At 38.3% G+C, this 23095-nt stretch overlaps 1 protein-coding gene across 6 annotated transcripts in view; it reads right to left on the reverse strand.

The window, feature by feature from the left end:
- Positions 1-994: 994 nt before the first annotated feature.
- The window catches only part of LOC131945824 (puromycin-sensitive aminopeptidase-like protein), a 37872-nt gene continuing 15771 nt past the window's right edge, over positions 995-23095 (reverse strand). For 2 of the 6 annotated variants that reach the window (XM_059306425.1, XM_059306428.1), the window contains exons 2-16: positions 13669-14353; positions 12560-12833; positions 11199-11319; positions 9557-9711; positions 9197-9310; positions 8873-9004; positions 8525-8656; positions 8009-8190; positions 6933-7202; positions 5246-5467; positions 4485-4592; positions 3560-3727; positions 2765-2905; positions 1817-1898; positions 995-1193 (exon numbers count right to left, since the gene is read on the reverse strand). In XM_059306425.1, coding sequence (XP_059162408.1) covers positions 1044-1193; positions 1817-1898; positions 2765-2905; positions 3560-3727; positions 4485-4592; positions 5246-5467; positions 6933-7202; positions 8009-8190; positions 8525-8656; positions 8873-9004; positions 9197-9310; positions 9557-9711; positions 11199-11319; positions 12560-12833; positions 13669-14353 — 2936 coding nt within the window. In that variant the 3' untranslated portion in view covers positions 995-1043. Of the gene's footprint in view, positions 1194-1816; positions 1899-2764; positions 2906-3559; positions 3728-4484; positions 4593-4657; positions 4739-5245; positions 5468-6932; positions 7203-8008; positions 8191-8524; positions 8657-8872; positions 9005-9196; positions 9311-9556; positions 9712-11198; positions 11320-12559; positions 12834-13668; positions 14354-15102; positions 15136-15532; positions 15594-19569; positions 19679-23095 lie in introns of those variants that run through there. The other 4 variants (XM_059306426.1, XM_059306429.1, XM_059306430.1 and 1 more) reach the window with 4 other exon arrangements.

Raw genomic sequence — 23095 nt, forward strand, 5'->3', positions numbered from 1 at the left:
AATGTATGGATTAATATCCACATTATTAGATTTGTAAATCACTGGGCGTGTTAGGGATCAAACAGTTAAGAAAACTTAGCATCTCAGAACCTTAAATTATCTTATAAAACGAATCGAAATATGTTTACAAAAAATAAAAAAAATGTATATGGTCAATATGAAATAAATACATGTTGTAAAATCTGTACAAATTAAAAATTAGAGAACATTAACAATTATAAACATTAGAAATGTTTTAATACAAAAACCTCTGAAATGATGTTCAATCCCAAAAGTTATGTTTTAGTCAGATAAATGTAAACATAATAGTCATGGTTCAAGTGTAAATTGTAATCCTCTTTATAATCAAGTTTTAGTCCAATGTTTTAATTAATTGAAAGAAAGAGATCATCCGGTAAAAGTCAGATTGTATTTTTAAAAAAGTAAGCTTAAAATAAAAAAAAATTCCCCACACATTAAATTGTTTTATAGTAAACTGGTTTAATTTTTTAAACTAAAAATGTGATCACCCCCTCCCTTATCTTTTGATCACATACCCAGAGCTATCTGGCTCTCAGACAACGTGAAAAACTTTCAAGAGACAAATTAAATTCCCTGAACTTTAATTGTTAAAGAATAGAATAGTTACTTAAAATAGGAATTGATTCCTAGTTCGTTTGTAATTTTAACAACCATAAAAAAAAATCTTTTTTTTATCACAAATGGCAATGGAAAAAACATTGAGATTCATCAGGTATGTGATAAAAATAAATGAAATCAAACAAAGTTTTTGTTAGTTCAGAAAATACCAACTTTAGTTACACTTATCAAATAATAGTGGAATGTAGAAATAGTGCCAGCAAAAATTTGGATATTTTTTACAATTGACTGATATTTTCTGCTTTCCAAAAGACTAAACAAAAGGGAGTTACCACTCTGCTTTATGAGAACACTTGTTTTTGCTTAACATAAAATTTCACTTTGGACTAACATTACCTCACATAATTTTAAAAAAAAATTTTTCTTCAGACTAACATTACTCCACAAAATGTTTAAATAAAGTTTTACTTCGGACTAACATTAGTCTTGAGCCATAGCTTGACAGTGTCCATGTTTCTCCTAGCCCAGTCTATGTGGCTCTGTACAACTTCCAGAGCCTGATCTAGAGCCATCTTGGCAGTTCCTAGCTCTTTGTTCTTGAAAAAGTTGACTATCTGCAAAAGTTAAACAAACTTACCATTGGCTTTGTTGTAATTTTACATTTCTGTATAGGTGAAAGCTTTAAACTGGTGATAGTACAGGGGATGGCGTGGTCAAGTGGTAAATATTATGACTGCTAACACTAAAGTCTTTAAGTTCGGATACCAGGCTCAAGGCTGTAGCATGTCCATGGGTCCACCCAGCTCTGATGGGTACATGACTCACATTAGGGAAACAAAGGTGGGTGGGCATAGTGCTGACCACACCATCCCTTCATTGAAACAGATAAACTCTACTTCATTTGCCCCATATGTCTTGGGCACAAATGGGAAAAAGTGATGTGCTAGGTGATACCAAAGCTTAACTTCTTTATACGTAATAGATCTAGTAGCTGTAAACTGCTTTTTTTTAATACATAAATTCTAAAGCAGCTAGAATAAAGCACACTTTGCTGTTTGAAAATGGCTATTGGTTGGTAGCTGACGACAAAAGTTTTTAATAATTTAAATCTTATGAAAGAAACTTTGCAAACTTTGTTGGCAATCAGAATCTGTATACAGAAACATGGTCAATATAAATAATTAAAAGGGGAGAGGGGGGTAAGAAGATAAACTTAGTTTAATGAAATCACACAAACCTCATCATAATCAAACTGTGTACTAAAAGGTACAGTCACACTTTTTAATACACTGGACAAGATGAAAGCACTGTCCCCATATCTAAAGAAACAAATAAAAACATGTATTTTTTTTTAAGAAAAACTCAAATGTGCAAATATTTTGTTGCCATCTATAAAATTCAACACATAATATCAAATAAACTAAATTTCTTTAATTTACCTAAATTCATCAACCAAATTATAAAACAAAATTCCATAAGTAACCAATTCACCCTTAGCTAACCAATTCACCCTTAGCTAACCTATTAACCCTTAGCTAACCTATTAACCCTTAGCTAACCAATTCACCCTTAGCTAACCTATTAACCCTTAGCTAACCTATTAACCCTTAGCTAACCAATTCACCCTTAGCTAACCTATTAACCCTTAGCTAACCAATTCACCCTTAGCTAACCAATTCACCCTTAGCTAACCAATTCACCCTTAGCTAACCTATTAACCCTTAGCTAACCAATTCACCCTTAGCTAACCTATTAACCCTTAGCTAACCAATTCACCCTTAGCTAACCAATTCACCCTTAGCTAACCTATTAACCCTTAGCTAACCAATTCACCCTTAGCTAACCTATTAACCCTTAGCTAACCAATTCACCCTTAGCTAACCTATTAACCCTTAGCTAACCAATTCACCCTTAGCTAAGCAATTCACCCATAGCTAACCTATTAACCCTTAGCTAACCAATTCACCCTTAGCTAACCAATTCACCCATAGCTAACCTATTAACCCTTAGCTAACCAATTCACCCTTAGCTAACCTATTAACCCTTAGCTAACCAATTCACCCTTAGCTAACCAATTCACCCATAGCTAACCTATTAACCCTTAGCTAACCAATTCACCCTTAGCTAACCAATTCACCCTTAGCTAACCAATTAACCCTAACTAACCTATTAACCCTTAACTAACCTCTCATACAGCTCATCCCAATGTAGCCTGAAGAACCTCCAGCTTAGCAGAAACCCATTGTTGTTTGCAGCAACATACTCAATTACGTCCCCTGAATTTTGGGACTTGACCTTTGTATCATCAAGGCTGTATTCTAAAAAGCTGGACAAACACATCAACATTAATACATGAGCTATTAGGCAAACTATTATATTAATAAAGTTGTTTAATTTGCTATTAAGGTTAAAAAATATAAAATTAACTTAAGTTGTTTCAAAGAGCACATTGGAAGAATTCTATAAAAACTAACTCTTGTATATAAGAGTTCTATAAAAACTAACTTACATTTAAAGAGATCTATAAAAACTAACTCACGTTTGAAGAATTATATAAAAACTAACTCACATTTGAAGGGCTCCATAAAAACTAACTCACATTTAAAGAGTTCTATAAAAACTAACACACATATGAAGAGTTCTATAAAAACTAACTTACATTTGAAGAAATCTATAAAAACTAACTCACATTTGAAGAATTATATAAAAACTAACTCACATTTGAAGAACTCTATAAAAACTAACTCACGCTTGAAGGGCTCCATAAAAACTAACTCACAACATTTAAAGAGTTCTATAAAAACTAACTCACATTTGAAGAATTATATAAAAACTAACATTTGAATAGTTTTATAAAAAAAAACTCAATTTGAAGAGCTATATAAAAACTCACATTTGAAAAGCCCTACAAAACAAACTCACATTTGAAAAGCTCTATAAAACAAACTCACATTTGAAAAGCCCTATAAAACAAACTCACATTTGAAGAACTCTGGCATCCGTAGTATCAGCAAGTGATGACAACAACGTAATCTTTTCAGACGGAACGTTGGATGTGAGGTATCTCTGGAACACAATATCCCAATCAGCTTTCTTGCCGTACTTGAGCCCAGTGCCATAGATGATGCCTCGGAGATCATCATTCATTCTGAGAAACATGAATATTTCCTAGAGGGTGGAGCATGCTCACAACATCTATATATATAATTCTCTTCTGGGAGACGTTAGAAAACAAGCTGCAAGCGCGCCTTGCAGTCCCCTCTCTTCCTCTCTATCGCTACCACCCCCTCCCCCTCACATGGTCAGGTGAGCTGTGGTTCATGCTAAATGTAAGCCGGGTTTGGTGACGGCTATTAGGGGCAGATAATTTAGTTTGAAACGATTTTAAACTTAGAGGAGGTAACTAAGAGGAGGCTGCTTTCACAAAGGGGGGGGGGGAGGTTAGTGTTTTAAAGCAAATATTTTCAGTGGCAGCATTGGTACTGTTGAATTCACAAATTATGAATTACTGAAAAGTAGAAAAAACAACTAAATAGCGGCGTATGAACCACCGCGGGTCGGCTCATAGGAAATAACATAGAAAATTGAGGACTAAAATTACAAAATGTTTCCACCAGTAGGCCTACATCACATTTGTTTATAGGCATTTCATTTTATAACTAATCAATACCAAAGCAAAAAAAGTCTTAAATATTGGGCCTAATTCATTATTATTTATTTATTTTTTTTTGTAAAGGACAAAAGTTGTTCATAAAAACAGAATGAGAAAAAATCACACTCCACTATAAAAGAGGGGTAGAATATCACGAAAATCCATCTAGTTGGTAGAACAAGATCTGTAACATTTAAACACACAGTCATTGAGCTGAAATAGACAACATTTATAACTGGGAGTGAAATCTTACAGTGTGCTTTGGTTTTGAATCCACTGTTTAAATTTGCTTATACCAATATCCACAGCAGGCTGGTACTCCACAGCTATGGCAAGTGTAATCATGGAGGCTCTCAGCTTTCTAAAAATAGAAAAATATGGCAAGTGTAATCATACAGCTCTAAGCTTTCTGAAAATAGAAAAATATGGCAAGTGTAATCATGGAGGCTCTCAGCTTTCTAAAAATAGAAAAATATGGCAAGTGTAATCATGGAGGCTCTCAGCTTTCTAAAAATAGAAAAATATAGCAAGTGTAATCATGAAGGCTCTCAGCTTTCTGAAAATAGAAAAATATGGCAAGTGTAATCATGGAAGCTCTTAGCTTTCTGAAAATAGAAAAATATGGCAAGTGTAATCATGGAAGCTCTCAGCTTTCTGAAACAAAAAAATTATTTTTTTTTAAACAAAATAGATTAAGTACAAATTTTACAAGAAGAATGTCATTTATCTGACAACAATATTAGAAGCAAATTTACTGTAACAAATCTTAGATGTGCTAAAAATAAATGACTAAACCAAACTACAAACTTGGTGAGATGAGTTCAGGATACAAAATAAATGACTAAACCAAAACTACACTTGGTTAGATGAGTCCAGAGTTCAAAATAAATGATTAAACCAAACTACAAACTTGGTTAGATGAGTCCAGAGTTAAAAATTAATGACTAAACCAAACTACAAACTTGGTGAGATGAGTTCAGGGTACAAAATAAATGACTAAACCAAACTACAAACTTTGTGAGATGAGTTCCGGAGTTCTCCCATCCCAGCTTGTCTATGAGCGGCTTGGCCAGACCCAGGAGGAAAGATTTCAGCAAGTCAAACTCCTCCTGCAGCTTCAGCTGGCTCTCCAGGAAGTAGATGTGGCTCAGGGCCTCTTCCCAGACAAAGTAGTCGGTTTCATTGATCAGGTACTTGGTCATTTCTAGAGGGACTGTGTAGTCTATTAGTCCTGCTCTGATGAAATTAAAAAACATTTCATTGATCAGGTACTTGGTCATTTCTAGAGGGACTGTGTAGTCTATTAGTCCTGCTCTGATGAAATTAAAAAAAACATTTCATTGATCAGGTACTTGGTTATTTCTAGAGGGACTGTGTAGTCTATTAGTCCTGCTCTGATGAAATAAAAAAACATTTCATTGATCAGGTACTTGGTCATTTCTAGAGGGACTGTGTAGTCTATTAGTCCTGCTCTGATGAAATTAAAAAAAAACATTTCATTGATCAGGTACTTAGTCATTTCTAGAGGGACTGTGTAGTCTATTAGTCCTGCTCTGATGAAATAAAAAAACATTTCATTGATCAGGTACTTGGTTATTTCTAGAGGGACTGTGTAGTCTATTAGTCCTGCTCTGATGAAATAAAAAAACATTTCATTGATCAGGTACTTGGTTATTTCTAGAGGGACTGTGTAGTCTATTAGTCCTGCTCTGATGAAATTAAAAAAAACATTTCATTGATCAGGTACTTGGTCATTTCTAGAGGGACTGTGTAGTCTATTAGTCCTGCTCTGATGAAATAAAAAACATTTCATTGATCAGGTACTTGGTCATTTCTAAAGGGACTGTATAATCTATTAGTCCTGCTCTAATGAAATAAAAGAAACATTTCATTGATTAGGTACTTGGTCATTTCTAGAGGGACTGTGTAGTCTATTAGTCCTGCTCTGATGAAATAAAAAACATTTCATTGATCAGGTACTTGGTCATTTCTAGAGGGACTGTGTAGTCTATTAGTCCTGCTCTGATGAAATAAAAAACATTTCATTGATCAGGTACTTGGTCATTTCTAGAGGGACTGTGTAGTCTATTAGTCCTGCTCTGATGAAATTAAAAAAACATTTCATTGAATAGGTACTTGGTCATTTCTAAAGGGACTGTATAATCTATTAGTCCTGCTCTGATGAAATAAAAGAAATATTTCATTGATTAGGTACTTGGTCATTTCTAGAGGGACTGCTCTGATGAAATAAAATAAATTTCTATTGTAAAAAAATTTGACAAAGTATTGTATATGCCATTGTCCATTAAAAAACAATACACATTCCTTTTTTTTAATGAGCTAAGGTAGATTCGTAGGGTCAAACAAAACTATTTTTATCACATGCATTACCAATACCATTTTTTAAATAACTGTATTTAAAAAATTGTCTTCAAAAGTAATTTGGCTGCAAGTACTTTCTGTACAAATAGTTTGAAAAAAAAAGTGTTTTTCACAAATGGACTTTTTATTTGGAGACCAAAGTTTGCTCATATGAAGTCAAACTACCAACAATAAATTCTACTTAAATTTTATAAATATCATAAAATAAATGGCAGACACCAATCCTAAAATGTATCAAATTGGAGCTTACTATAAACCTTAATTGAAAACGTTGTACAAAATATAGCCTCCATATTTGAACTAAACTGCTGATGTTTACCTGGCCAGTGAGAAAGCATCACTGATAAGCCCCACTCTGTCAGTGACTGCAAACACAGTATGGTCAGTCCTCAGTTGCTTTATGATGGCCTGCCAGCCCTCCTTGTCATAGTTGACCCTGTAGTAGCCATAGCTGCCCACATTGCCTTTGATCCAGGCCACCGAATCATTGGGCAGATCCACGGAGGCGGAGTCTTTCATCATCCAAACCAGGCTTTGTCGAGATGGGTTGGCCGATGTGGAGTATGTGAAGGGGATGTACCACTTGTAGCTGAAAGAAAAACACTTTGGCTTTTACACAAGACAGTATTAAACAATCTAAGGCCAAAAAATTTTACACAAACTTTACCATAAAGTAAGTAAAGTTTCCCTTTCAAACCTGACGGTCTATGGGGCAAGTGAAGTAGAGTTCATTTGTTTCTGTGATCTTGGCATATGAAGAGATAGTGTGGTCAGCACTATGCCCAGCCGCCTTTACTTTCCCTAACGTGAGTTAAGTACTCATCAGAGCTGGGTGGACTCAGGGACGGTTTACTGACTTGAACCCGGATTCGAACTCGAGACTTACGGGTTAGCAGTCCAGCTCTCTACCGCTAGACCACCCCATCCCACAACTTTACCATAGGTGACAGCAAAAGTATATAATGGTCATTTACATCGAAAATGAGAAAATGTTCGTAAATGAATATTTTTTACTCCTTAAGGGAAGGCATGGCCTAGAGGTAGAGAACTAGAGTGCTAACTCGAGAGACTTGAGTTCGAAGCCTGGTTCAAATCAGTGAACTGTCCCTGAGTCCACCCAGCTCTGATGGGAAACAAAGGAGGCTGGGCATAATGCTGACCACACTATCCCTTCATATGCCAAGGTCAATGAATCAGATGAACTCTACTTCATCTGCCCCATGTGTCTTGAGCATGAACGGGATTAAGAGAAGAGATCATAAATCAGAATTGTTGAAATGACATGCAAATTTAGAAAATTACAATTAACAGGCCTAGAACATATCACATTAATTTTAAATGACTTAACAATGTTGACAAATAGCATCACAAGTGAAAATTTAAAAAAAAAATTACTTGTAAGGTGATTTGTATGAGCTGACAGAGTGATTGTGGGAGACATTCATTATCAGAAATCTCTCCTGAGTTAAGAGTAGTTTCCCCTTCTCCCTCACAACTGTAACAACTGGATAGCCCATTTGTTTGGTCCATGTATCCATGACAACAGATACTTTTAGGCCTGCATCCAAATTACTGGCCTGACAAAAACAATTTACATAGTTAAGAAAGTTTGTTTTTTTTCAAACAAAATTCTCTGCTAAAATATTTGTTACATAAGACTGTTTTAAAACAAAATATGTTCCAAAAAAATAATTGTTAAAAAAATATTTTTTTAAAACCAAATTTGCTGCTAAATATTTGTAAAAATTATTTTTTAAAAAAGAAAATTTTCTGCAAAAATATTTGTTGAACAGGACTATGGCTTTTAAGTGAATGCGTTGATGTCAAATTTTTAGTCATTCTTTCCTTTAGTTCAAACATGTGTGTTGCTTTAGTTACAGAACCTCAGGCTGTATGAGAAAAGTTCCTCACCTCCTCAAAAGCATCCCAGAGATCTTTTGTTTCAGCGTTCCCATACTCGTGTTTTCTGAGGTAGGAGGTAAGTCCATTCTTGAAGTCAGCTTCACCAATAACACTCTGGAGCATCCGTATCAGTGACCCGCCCTACAACAGTTTTAAAGTTTTAAATAGAATTCATAGGGAATTCATAGAACACACAGATATCATTAAAAGTATAACCATTTTCAAACCAGTTACCTCCACCTTACCAGTCACCTCCACTGAACCAGTCACTTACACCCAAACCAGTCACCTCCACCCAAACCAGTCCCCTCCCCCCCCCCCCCCCCCCCAAAAAAAAAATTCAAGCCAGTATTTCACCTTATCGTAAGAGATCTTGTCAAAAGCTGCATCAACTTCACTAGGGTCCAGAACTTCAACTTCTATTGGGTGGGAAGTGGCCAGACTATCCAAATACATGGAGCCACTAAATGGTTCCATGAATGAATCAATCTGCAAATTTATTTTAAAATAATTTCATGCATCACACTGAGTCAATTGTTTCACAAATAATTTATACAATTATTTTCCTCCTATAAAAAATTTATAAAAAATATAAAATGAAACATGTAAATGTAAACTTTAATTAAAAAGTAACATGTAAACGTGGTTACCCTATCGTATGTCATAAGTAAACCTGGTTACCATATGAAATTCTTTATCCACTTGGTCAGCCCCAATACGTTCAACATACGAGGCAAATCCCTCATTCAGCCACAGGTCATTCCACCATTTCATTGTGACCAGGTTACCAAACCACTGAAACATTTTACAACACACCATGAGATCACTAATCTTTATATTAGACCAGTGCTAAAGTCATTTTTCTACTAAAAAGAATATCGAGAAAATTAATAAATCATCTAATTAAGTACAAGTTCATGTAAAACTATGTTGTCATCAGATCTTGATGTCGTTTGAAAGAAATCTGTTCACTAGAAACAAGTGAGCTGTAAACATTTCCCCTAGTTAAACCAGGTTAACCCAGCCCACAACAAAACTTACCTGATGTGCCAGCTCGTGGGCTACAACTATGGTGACCCATTTCTTGGTGCCCTCAGTAGAAATGGCAGGGTCATACAGGATGGATGTATCCCTGTAGGTGATCAGGCCCCAGTTCTCCATGGCGCCAGCAGCAAAGTTGGGGATGGCTATTAGATCTGTACACACAGGAGTCATTAGGTACACACAGGAGTCATTAGGTATACACAGGAGTAATTAGGTACATGGAGTCATTAGGTACACAGAGGAGTCATTAGGTACATGCAGGAGTCATTAGGTACACACAGGAGTCATTAGGTATACACAGGAGTAATTAGGTACATGGAGTCATTAGGTACACAGAGGAGTCATTAGGTACACACTGGAGTCATTAGGTACACACAGGAGTCATTAGGTACACACAGGAGTCATTAGGTACACACAGGAGTCATTAGGTACACATAGGAGTCATTAGGTACACACAGGAGTCATTAGGTTACACACACAGGAGTAATTAGGTACATGGAGTCATAAGTTACACACAGGAGTCATTAGGTACATGCAGGAGTCATTAGGTACACACAGGAGTAATTAGGTACACAGAGGAGTCATTAGGTACACACAGAGGAGTCATTAGGTACATGGAGTCATTAGGTACACAGTGGAGTCATTAGGTACACAGAGGAGTCATTAGGTACACACAGGAGTCATTAGGTACACACTGGAGTCATTAGGTACACACAGGAGTCATTAGGTACATGCAGGAGTCATTAGGTACACACAGGAGTCATTAGGTTACACACACAGGAGTAATTAGGTACATGGAGTCATTAGGTACACAGAGGAGTCATTAGGTACATGCAGGAGTCATTAGGTACACACAGGAGTCATTAGGTACACACTGGAGTCATTAGGTACACACAGGAGTCATTAGGTACACACACAGGAGTCATTAGGTACACACAGGAGTCATAAGGTACACACAGGAGTCATTAGGTACACACAGGAGTCATTAGGTACATGCAGGAGTCATTAGGTACACAGAGGAGTCATTAGGTACACACTGGAGTCATTAGGTACACACAGGAGTCATTAGGTACACACTGGAGTCATTAGGTACATGCAGGAGTCATTAGGTACACACAGGAGTCATTAGGTACACACACAGGAGTCATTAGGTACACACAGGAGTCATTAGGTACACAGAGGAGTCATTAGGTACACACACAGGAGTCATTAGGTACACAGGAGTCATTAGGTACACACACAGGAGTCATTAGGTACACACAGGAGTCATTAGGTACACACACAGGAGTCATTAGGTACACACACAGGAGTCATTAGGTACACACACAGGAGTCATTAGGTACACACAGGAGTCATTAGGTACACAAAGGAGTCATTAGGTACTGAATGGCTAAAATGACAAATCAGTTGAATTACAACTTGTAAGAAAAAAGAGCACAGTAAATAATAAATTACGAATCAAAATATTGTTTAATTTACATATAATTTTAAATATTTATTAATGTGGTAATTCAAATTAACATACTTTTAAAATAAAGTCTAAATGTCAAATTAACTGGAACAGCAAAAAAAAAAAAAAATACAACATCATTTAGAAGACAACTATGTATAAAACAATCTTGTAATTCAAGCTGTGTACCTTGTTTAGGAAGGGGGTAAGGAATACCAAAAAAAGAGTTGTAGTAGTTCAAGACTGTAACAGAAGCATTGAGAGCAAACTCTCCCATGTAGATTTTATCTTCTGGGGCAAATAGGCGCACCTGTGGGAGACATTAGGACATAGTCATATTATCTCTAATAAAACAGACTTTAGGACAGTCATATTATCTCTAATAAAACAGACATTAAGACATAGTCATATTATCTCTTATAAAACACTGGGAAATAGACATTAGGACATAGTAAAATTATCTCTAATATAACAGACATTAGGACATAGTCATATTATCTCTAATAAAACAGACATTAGGACATAGTCATATTATCTGTAATAAAACAGACATTAGGACATAGTCATATTATCTCTAATATAACAGACATTAGGACATAGTCATATTATCTCTAATAAAACAGACATTAGGACAGTCATATTATCTCTAATAAAACAGACATTAGGACATAGTCATATTATCTCTAATTAAAGTAAGTCTCGAGTTTGAATCCGGGTTCAAGTCAGTAAACCATCCCTGAGTCCACCCAACTATGATGGTTACCTTACTCACGTTAGGGAAAGTAAAGGCGGCTGGGAATAGTGCTGACCACACTATCTCTTCATATGCTGAGGTCACAGAAACAAGTGAACTCTACTTCACTTGCCCTATAGACCGTCAGGTTTGAAAAGGGAAATTTACTTTACTTTTACACCCCATCAATATTTTCATAAGGCTTTTCATTTGACTCAGTGTCCAAAATAAAGGGCTAGTTTATTTTGTGAGTAGCCAACATAGCATGAGAAATTTATAGTTTTATAATTTTGCAGTGTGAAATAATTTTAGTACAACATTGCAAGCTTGCAGGATTATGTTAATGGATTAATAGAATGTGGTTATATATTCATGGTATGTGTTAAGATATTTACAAAATATGATCAGATATTCACAGAAAATAGGATAGTATAATCACAGAATGGGATAAGATTATCACATAAAATGGGATCATATATTCAAATAGAATGTGATCAGATATTTACAAAGAATGGCATCAGATAATCATATAGAATGTCATCAGATAATAACATAGAATAGGATCTTATAATGATATAATCACATCAAATATTCACATAGAATGGGATCAGATATCCACATAGAATGGCATCAGATATTCACATAGAATATCATCAGATATTCACATAGAATGTCATCAGATAGTTACATAGAATGTCATCAGATAATTACATAGAATGTCATCAGATAATAACATAGAATGTGGACAGATATTCACATAGAAAGTCATCAGATATTCACAGAGAATGGGATCAGAAACATGAACTGCACCACTCACCTCTACACCATCCTCTGTTGTTTTGCTCATATTCTTGAAATCACATATGACAAACGCAACAAGGTACGTACTCATCTTCACTGACTCCTCGTACTCATCTTGCACCAAACCTTCCCCGTACGGCGTGCTCCCTTTTAATGGCGTGTTGAATAGAGTGATGTGCTCTTTGTTACGGACAATGGACATTTTAAATTTGGCCTTCAGCTGAGGCTCATCAAAACAAGGGAAAGCATTTCTGGCAGATGTTGCTTCAAACTGGGTGCTGGCCATGTATCTAGTGGGCAGAGAATAGTCAAAGGGAAGCTATTCAATTCAAACATTATCAAAGGGAAGCTATTCAATTCAAACATTATCAAAGGGAAGCTATTCAATTCAAACATTATCAAAGGGAAGCTATTCAAACATTATCAAAGGGAAGCTATTCAAACATTATCAAAGGGAAGCTATTCAATTAAAACATCAAAGGAAGCTATTCAATTCAAACATTATCAAAGAGAAGCTATTCAATTCAAAGATTATCAAAGGGAAGCTATTCAATTCAAACATTATCAAAGGGAAGCTATTCTATTAAAACATTATCAAACGGAAGCTATTCAATTCAAACATTATCAAAGGGAAGCTATTCAATTCAAACATTATCAAAGGGAAGCTATTCTATTAAAACATTATCAAAGGGAAGCTATTCTATTAAAACATTATCAAAGGGAAGCTATTCAATTCAAACATTATCAAAGGGAAGCTATTCTATTCAAACATTATCACTTGTAAAAGCCCTTCATCTTGCTGACATGCCCCCCCCCCCCATTGACCAACACCTAAACTGACCTCGTCTCCCCCTTGACTGTATATTCACTCTTGTAAAAGCCCTTCATCTTGCTGACATGCCCCCCCCCCCCCATTGACCAACACCTAAACTGACCTCGTCTCCCCCTTGACTGTATATTCACTCTTGTAAAAGCCCTTCATCTTGCTGACATGCCCCCCCCCCCCCATTGACCAACACCTAAACTGACCTCGTCTCCCCCTTGACTGTATATTCACTCTTGTAAAAGCCCTTCATCTTGCTGACATGCCCCCCCCCCCCCCCATTGACCAACACCTAAACTGACCTCGTCTCCCCCTTGACTGTATATTCACTCTTGTAAAAGCCTTTCATCTTGCTGACACTCTCCAAAGACCCCCTGAAGTTGACGTGGAGCTCCAGCCGTGTCTTGGCCCTGATGGTACTGTCCAGCCTGACGTAGTACTGGTCATTCCTGGGGTACTCCAGCTCCTGCCTCACCTGTAGCCTGGTCTTGCTGAACTCCAGCCTGTGATCCAGCACCTCGTACAGGCTCAGGTCGGATATGTTCAGGTCCTGGGTGTGGAACACGATGAAGTTCGTATCCGACACCACCTCAAGCACCATCTCAACCCTCCCTTTGAAATACGACTGGGATATGTTAGCATGGAGGAATATACTGTAAGACTCGGGGACGACTGTTCCAGGGAGTCTCAAATCTTTCCAGGGAAAGGGTTCCCCGTTGGTGGCAATGTACGTCTGAGGTTTGTCATAACCAGGGTGAAGGTCAGCGGCGCTGTGACCTGAGGACTCAGGTGCCTGCTGGTTGCTGCAAGGCTCTTGTGGCAGGGTGGAGCCTGGCCTGGCAAACGCAGCAATCACTGCTATGGCGATCATGGCGGTGCCCATTGACATCAGGATGCAGATGGCCCAGCCCTTGGAGCAGACGACCTGACGGAACCTTTGACCTTTGGTGGGTTCATACACTGCCTTCTTGTTGAGGATTGCCTCCCCTGAGAGAAACAGAAAATGTGTTACAAAACATAAAATTATTGTATTTTAAAATTGTAACTAACAAAACTAACTTTTTTCCATCATTGTATACCATGTTGATACAATGGTGAGATATGCTTATAAAAAAAAACCCAGAGCATCTGTTTTTAATTACTACCCCATTTTTCATATTGGCTTTGATCCAATGCTTTTAGATCTTTTACCTAATGAAATTACTGCACAGAGAACTACTAAGTGCTTTTAGTGTGACAACCTTATAGATACCAATAATATAAAATATCTTTTCACACCACACTGTTATGGTTTTTTACTACATCATCTTCATAGAACAAACTTTCAACATCATCATAACCTATTTTTTTACTATATCATCTTCATAGAACAAACTATGAACAACATCACAAACTATCATCACAAACTGTTTTTTCAATTTATCATCTTCATAGAACAAACTATATCATCACAAACTGTTGTTGTTTTTTTTTACTTTATTATCTTCACAGAACAAACTTTCAATATCATCACATACTGTTTTTTTTTTACTTTATCATCTTCATAGAACAACAGTTTTTACTACATCATCTTCATAGAACAAACTTTCAACATCATCACAAACTGTTTTTTTACTTTATCATCTTCATAGAACAAACCATAACACAAACTGGCCAGGAAAAAAAAACACCCAGTTATTAAACCATTGGAGGTTGGGCTAATCTAATTAACATCAAGTTAATCACAAGATAATTACAAGTATTTTGACATTCAGCCAAGGTGTAGGTGAAAGGTGATGAGACATGTGAATCTCATTACTCTGTGCTGCACTTATATAGGCCTACACGTGTCTAGGGAGAGAGGAGGGGAAATTTTCTAGGGGGGAAAGTGGGGAATGGGGGGGGGAGGATTATTCCCTAAATAAATACATTTCATTTCAATATTGGTGGTGGTATTTTTTTAAGGTTGGTCGAAATAATTTAAAATAGATAATGTAGTTTTAGTTGATTTGTTTTCGCTTTATAAACAAAAAGATACAGCACATAAAAAAATATTCTTAAAATAAGTTTGTGTCAAGCTTTCGCCATAAAAAGATTTTGCTTATAATACACTTCTGACTAGATGTTACATAAAGATACATTTTTTTCACCAAACAAGAATCAACATAAGAGAAATAGCTTTCTAACCTATGTGATGAAGGTAAACCAACTGTTAGCTGGTTCTTACACAAGCCTCGTATTGAGCTGACGGAGGCAACAAAAGAGCTGGTAAACAGCTGAGATGACATGTACACACTTGACATGTGTCATCAAGTCAACATTGGCAGTGTGTATGTAGGTTAGGTGTGTGTGTGTGTGTAGGCTAGGTGTGTGTGTTGGGTAACACAGCTAGTTTTGTGGGAGTTGACTACAGAGTGTTGTCCCCTTTACAGCTGAGATGACATGTACACACTTGACATGTGTCATCAAGTCAACATTGGCAGTGTGTGTAGGTGTGTGTGTTGGGTAACACAGCTAGTTTTGTGGGAGTTGACTACAGAGTGTTGGCCCCTTTACACTGATGGCAATACAAGGACTGGTCACTTACAGTAGTGACAGGGGAGGACATATGCACTACAGGCTTCACATACGGCCCCAGGGGGGTCATCCAGGGGGGGGGGGTTCATCCAAAACTGACATCACACCTGTGGTGCGGGGTGGGGAGGGGTTGACTTTAAGGAGAGGTTTTTAAGAAATAGAATGTATTATGCTTAAAAGGTAAAAAACATTTTCATTTTAGTAAGAATTAGACTACATGGTCATGGGATAACTTTGAAATAGTAGGCGCGGGGGGGGGGGGGCGCGGGGGGGGGGCGCGGGGGGGGGGGGCGCTATCATGATGATAGTGTTGAGGGACAAAGCCAAGGTGATTTTATTTCTGGAAAAGCCCCTTTTAACAGCAGTGGGTAAATATGGGCTAATGTAGCTTACAGGTGATGTTATTTCTGTAAAAGCCCTTTTTAACAGCAGTGGGCAAATATGGACTAAAGTAGCACGATGCTGATTTCATTGATAGAAAAGCCCCTGTCAGTAGTAGAATGTCTAGAATCATGAACTGCTGTAGCTATGCCGAGTACATCTGTAGAGCTCCCAATACCAGTACTGGTGTTGCAGCAATTATCTCAGCCTGCAGCTTTTTATCAGGCACAAAGATAAGCTGATGATAGCATGACTCCAGATTAGCCACTATGGCAGTCCCACCTCCCCCCTACCATAACCATCCCACCATCACCACCCCACCTCGCCAGTAGACCTACTACACTAAAAGTTTATGAATGCAGGTAACAGATCGTAAAGCTTGGAGAATTTGAATGAACAAAAACAACTCTCACGGACATTTAATTAGACAGATGTGCTGAAATGGGTTTTTAATGACCCATAAATTAGCCGTGCACGTGTTTGGTTAAGTCAACAACTAGCTAGCTAGGTAGCCAGGTACTGAGGTAGCTAGCTAGGTAGCCATGTAGCTAGCTAGGTAGCCATGTAGCTAGCTAGGTAGCCATGTAGCTAGCTAGGTAGCCATGTAGCTAGCTAGCCAGGTAACTGGGGAGCCAGGGGCCAGACAGTAATTGTTGTGATCAAGAACATGCCTGGTCATAATTCTTTAATTCAACAAAAATCCACATACCCCCCCCCCCCCCCCCCCCGTCCACTTAAGCTGGAAGGCAAGGCCGCGAACAGCATCTACATACAGCACACGGTTGCCAGGTTGGCAGAATTTAAAACATACATTGCTAAATAGCAAGCCGTTTTGGCAAACCCCTTAATACAGGCAATAACTCTTTTTTTTTTTTCAATAGCATCAAAGTGTGCAAGAAATGAGAGCACGTCTCAATGATAAGTGTCCCCATTTTAACAAAAATATCAACATCTCCTTCATCAACATTCCTGCCGTAACGCATGACTAATTGCCCGCGTCAAATCAAATTTACCGTAGTCAGATGCAATTTACCGTAGTCAGATCAAATTTACCGTAGTCAATTTACCGTAAACAGATCAAATGTACCGTAGCCAGATCAAATTTACCGTAGTCAGATACAATTTACCGTAGTCAGATCAAATTTACCGTAGTCAGATCAAATTTACCGTAGTCAAATACAATTTACCGTAGTCAGATACAATTTACCGTAGTCAGATCAAATTTACAGTAGTCAGATCAAATTTACCGTAGTCAGATCAAATTTACCGTAGTCAGATACAATTTACCGTAGTCAAATACAATTTACCGTAGACAAATAAATGTAAGTGGTTAAATCAAATCTACCAGCAGACCAGGCGACTTATAAACTACACGACAACACCTGCTAACAGTGCCATTGATTTCTCGAGTGTAATACCCTGATTAGCGCGGATAACTAATTTGAATGGCGGTGCTGACGTCACAAATCTGCGGATTATCGACGGATTATTCTCTACAGTAGCCCGACAAAGTAGGAAAAAAAATTACTCAACTCGCGAGAACACCCATAGATCACATTAATGCTAATTAATGTGCTAATCACCATCCTACGTCAGACCCTGAATTCATCATCAACACCATGCGTCATTGAATCCAGTCTTTACTGTAACGGCATCTTTCTAAGAATTCTTAAGTTTAAGCCTCTAGCGCACGACAATGTCGGTTTAAATAACAGAAGTATGCATGAAACTTTTTTTTAGAAAGGTCTCGGACAATATTTGTAGGATGTCCAACATCTTTTGCTTGTCAAACAACTTTTGCTTGTCAAACATCTTTTGCTTGTCAAACAACTTTTGCTTGTCAAACAACTTTTGTTTGTCCAACAACTTTTGCTTGTCCAACAACTTTTGTTTGTCCAACAACTTTTGTTTGTCCAGCAACTTTTGTCCAACAACTTTTGTTTGTCCAACAACTTTTGTTTGTCCAACAACTTTTGTTTATCCAACAACTTTTGTTTGTCCAGCAACTTTTTCCAACAACTTTTGTTTGTCCAACAACTTTTGTTTGTCCAACAACTTTTGTTTGTCTAGCAACTTTTGTCCAACAACTTTTGTTATTCTAACAGCTCAGCGCGTTGTCCCCCAATGCACACAGCCTGCGTGACCTATGACCTCCAACCTTTAGAGCGGTCTAAAATTGATCAGAGTGTCGCCCTAGCAGTCCAAGCTGTTACTTGTATACCACGTGACTTGCTTTGATCACTGTAACCGTATGGGGGGGGGGGGGGGGGGCTGCGGCACATTATTTACACAAGCCAAGAACTGTATTACGGTGGAAACAACAATTGAATTTTTACTGCTAGGAAAGCATCGTTTGTGGTCATTTAACATGTTTTGTTGTCATGTGATTTAATTTTACATCTTTTGTGGTCATCCATAAACTTTTTAACGCTTCTTTTTTTTTAAAAAAAAAACGTGTTAAAGTTCGACACAGCAACTAATTTGTTAACGTTCACTAACAAAGTTTTCTAAAACTAAAAAATGGATGTGGTGAGATTTGAGAGAGGGTGAGAAAGAAATGGACAGGGGAATGAGAAAATCTTGATTGCCAACGATTGACCAAAAGCAAGGTTTCTTTCAGACATAGCGCTCCGGGGTGGGGTGGAAGGGTGGTTAAAAATATGCAAGAGATTTTATGAGCGCCCAATGCTATTATTAAAGACAGCGAATTAATTATGTTTTCTTGCTTTCGGTGCATTTAAAAGCTTACGATTATAAAGGTTTTATTATATTTGTTTAATTAAATTCAGTTGTTTTTTGTTTTTTCACATGGAGTTCAAAAACATTCTTTTACAGGGTAAAGAGACACTGGGAGAAATGTGGGTTGGTGAATTGGTTTTCGGGCAGTAAAATGTATGGCGGCCAGTGTTTCTATCAGACATTTTCTCGATGGGGGGGGGGGGGGGGTGGCACTTGAAACATTCGGATGGGGGACGGACTTAAATTTCCGGGGAAGGGCGGACACTGATTGAAGCCTTAAAGAAAATGTTGGTGCCTCAACTGCTGAGGAATAAACAACTGCTACCTTTACCATGACAAGATGTGAACCTTGCCTTAAAGAAACTCTGTTGGTGCCTCAACTGCTGAGGAATAAACAACTGCTACCTTTACCATGACAAGATGTGAACCTTGCCTTAAAGAAACTCTGATGGTGCCTCAACTGCTGAGGAATAAACAACTGCTATCTTTACCATGACAAGATGTGAACCTTGCCTTAAAGGTCTTACCCTCATCGATAAAACATTTCTCCTCTAACAAATCCATGTCTTTAGAAAATCTGAACCACGATCTTCCTAATGCAGGAGTCAAATTTTTACGACAAATCGCTTGCTTCAAATTTCCGAAGGCACAAATCGCTTGCTACAAGTTCATGAAGGCACAAATCGCTTGCTACAAGTTCATGAAGGCACAAATCGCTTGCTTCAAATTTCCGAAGGCACAAATCGCTTGCTTCAAATTTCCGAAGGCACAAATCGCTTGCTTCAAATTTCCGAAGGCATAAATAGCTTGCTTCAAATTTCCGAAGGCACAAATCGCTTGCTTCAAGTTCATGAAGGCACAAATCGCTTGCTTCAAATTTCCGAAGGCACAAATCGCTTGCTTCAAATTTCCGAAGGCACAAATCGCTTGCTTCAAATTTCCGAAGGCATAAATAGCTTGCTTCAAATTTCCGAAGGCACAAATCGCTTGCTTCAAATTTCCGAAGGCACAAATCGCTTGCTTCAAATTTCCGAAGGCACAAATCGCTTGCTTCAAATTTCCGAAGGCACAAATCGCTTGCTACAAGTTCATGAAGGCACAAATCGCTTGCTACAAGTTCATGAAGGCACAAATCGCTTGCTACAAGTTCATGAAGGCACAAATCGCTTGCTACAAGTTCATGAAGGCAAAAATCGCTTGCTACAAGTTCATGAAGGCACACGTCGCTTGCTACAAGTTCATGAAGGCACAAATCGCTTGCTACAAGTTCATGAAGGCACAAATCGCTTGCTACAAGTTCATGAAGGCACAAATCGCTTGCTACAAGTTCATGAAGGCATAAATCGCTTGCTACAAGTTCATGAAGGCACAAATCGCCTGCTACAAGTTCATGAAGGCACAAATCGCTTGCTACAAGTTCATGAAGGCACAAATCGCTTGCTACAAGTTCATGAAGGCACAAATCGCTTGCTACAAGTTCATGAAGGCACAAATCGCTTTCTTCAAGTTACCGAAGGCACAAATCGCTTGCTACAAGTTCATGAAGGCACAAATCGCTTGCTACAAGTTCATGAAGGCACACATCGCTTGCTACAAGTTCATGAAGGCACAAATAGCTTTCTTCAAGTTACCGAAGGCACAAATCGCTTGCTACAAGTTCATGAAGGCACAAGTCGCTTGCTACAAGTTCATGAAGGCACAAATCGCTTGCTACACGTTCATGAAGGCACAAATCGCTTGCTACAAGTTCATGAAGGCACAAATCGCTTGCTACAAGTTCATGAAGGCACAAATCGCTTGCTACAAGTTCATGAAGGCACACATCGCTTGCTACAAGTTCATGAAGGCACAAATAGCTAGCTACAAGTTCATGAAGCCACGATCACAACATGATGCTCTTATACCGGTAGTTAAGTATGTATCACATATCCTTAACACATTATACCACATCAGAACATTTCAAACTATCCTGATATCCCAAAACACAGAGTGTAAACACTACCAGCTTCTCAGTCTGCATTACACATCTCATTCTTTATCTCTTCACAATAGCTAGCTTATAAAAAGACCAATCCTTTAATAACGGGTATTGCTTTAGTCCAGTAGCAACTATAGCATAGCACGAATAACTTTATTTGCATCGATCACAGTATGATAAGAATGCTTATCTTTAGAGTATCCTTTGCTATCAATCTCCGTGAAATCCTTCATAATCGGCAACCCGACCTACACTTATTACTCTCGACAGCCCAGCTAAAACTGCAATCAACTCAAGTCTATCCCTATATTGCCAGAGTACTGTTATATAGGCTAGCGGACACACACGCATCTGTTTGTGACATTAACATAATTCAAGAGACCATTTGGATACACAGCCTTTACTACACTAGCCCAGTCGTGTAAAGAAATGTGCTTTAAATCGTTAAGTTGAGGGGGGGGGGGGGGTCGATATGGTAGTGTAGTTTACATTGATATTTTCAAACATTAAAAAAAATTGATTTGCGAAGTTTGAAAGTGAAAGCAACAAGCGATCGGCTTTAAACAAGAAGAATGTAAATAATGTCACTAGATATGTATTTAATGAGAGACGACAGGAGCATCCAGTAAACAGAACTAACCACCCAACAGAACTAACCACCCAACAGAACTAACCACCCAACAGAACTAACCACCCAACAGAACTAACCACCCAACTGGACTAACCACCCAACAGAACTAACCACCCAACTGGACTAACCACCCAACAGAACTAACCACCCAACAGAACTAACCACACAACAGAACTAACCACCCAACAGAACTAACCACCCAACAGAACTAACCACTCAACAGAACTAACCACCCAACTGGACTAACCACCCAACAGAACTAACCACCCAACTGGACTAACCACCCAACAGAACTAACCACTCAACAGCCAACAGAACTAACCACCCAACAGAACTAACCACCCAACAGAACTAACCACTCAACAGAACTAACCACCCAACAGAACTAACCACACAACAGAACTAACCACCCAACAGAACTAACCACCCAACAGAACTAACCACCCAACAGAACTAACCACCCAACAGAACTAACCACTCAACAGAACTAACCACCCAACTGGACTAACCACCCAACAGCACTAACCACCCAACAAAACTAACCACCCAACAGAACTAACCACCCAACAGAACTAACCACTCAACAGCCAACAGAACTAACCACCCAACAGAACTAACCACCCAACAGAACTAACCACCCAACAGAACTAACCACCCAACAGAACTAACCACCCAACAGAACTAACCACCCAACAGAACTAACCACACAACAGAACTAACCACCCAACAGAACTAACCACTCAACAGAACTAACCACCCAACTGGACTAACCACCCAACAGAACTAACCACCCAACTGGACTAACCACCCAACAGAACTAACCACCCAACAGAACTAACCACACAACAGAACTAACCACCCAACAGAACTAACCACCCAACAGAACTAACCACCCAACAGAACTAACCACCCAACAGAACTAACCACTCAACAGAACTAACCACCCAACTGGACTAACCACCCAACAGCACTAACCACCCAACAAAACTAACCACCCAACAGAACTAACCACCCAACAAAACTAACCACCCAACAGCACTAACCACCCAACAAAACTAACCACCCAACAGAACTAACCACCCAACAAAACTAACCACCCAACAGAACTAACCACCCAACAGAACTAACCACTCAACAGCCAACAGAACTAACCACCCAACAGAACTAACCACTCAACAGCCAACAGAACTAACCACCCAACAGAACTAACCACCCAACAGAACTAACCACCCAACAGAACTAACCACCCAACAGAACTAACCACCCAACAGAACTAACCACTCAACAGCCAACAGAACTAACCACCCAACAGAACTAACCACCCAACAGAACTAACCACCCAACAGAACTAACCACCCAACAGAACTAACCACCCAACAGAACTAACCACCCAACAGAACTAACCACCCAACAGAACTAACCACTCAACAGCCAACAGAACTAA

Source organism: Physella acuta, unplaced genomic scaffold (genome assembly GCF_028476545.2).
Source record: "Physella acuta isolate Inbredline_101_S28 unplaced genomic scaffold, ASM2847654v3 ptg000535l, whole genome shotgun sequence".
NCBI classification, from domain to species: Eukaryota; Metazoa; Mollusca; class Gastropoda; family Physidae; genus Physella; species Physella acuta.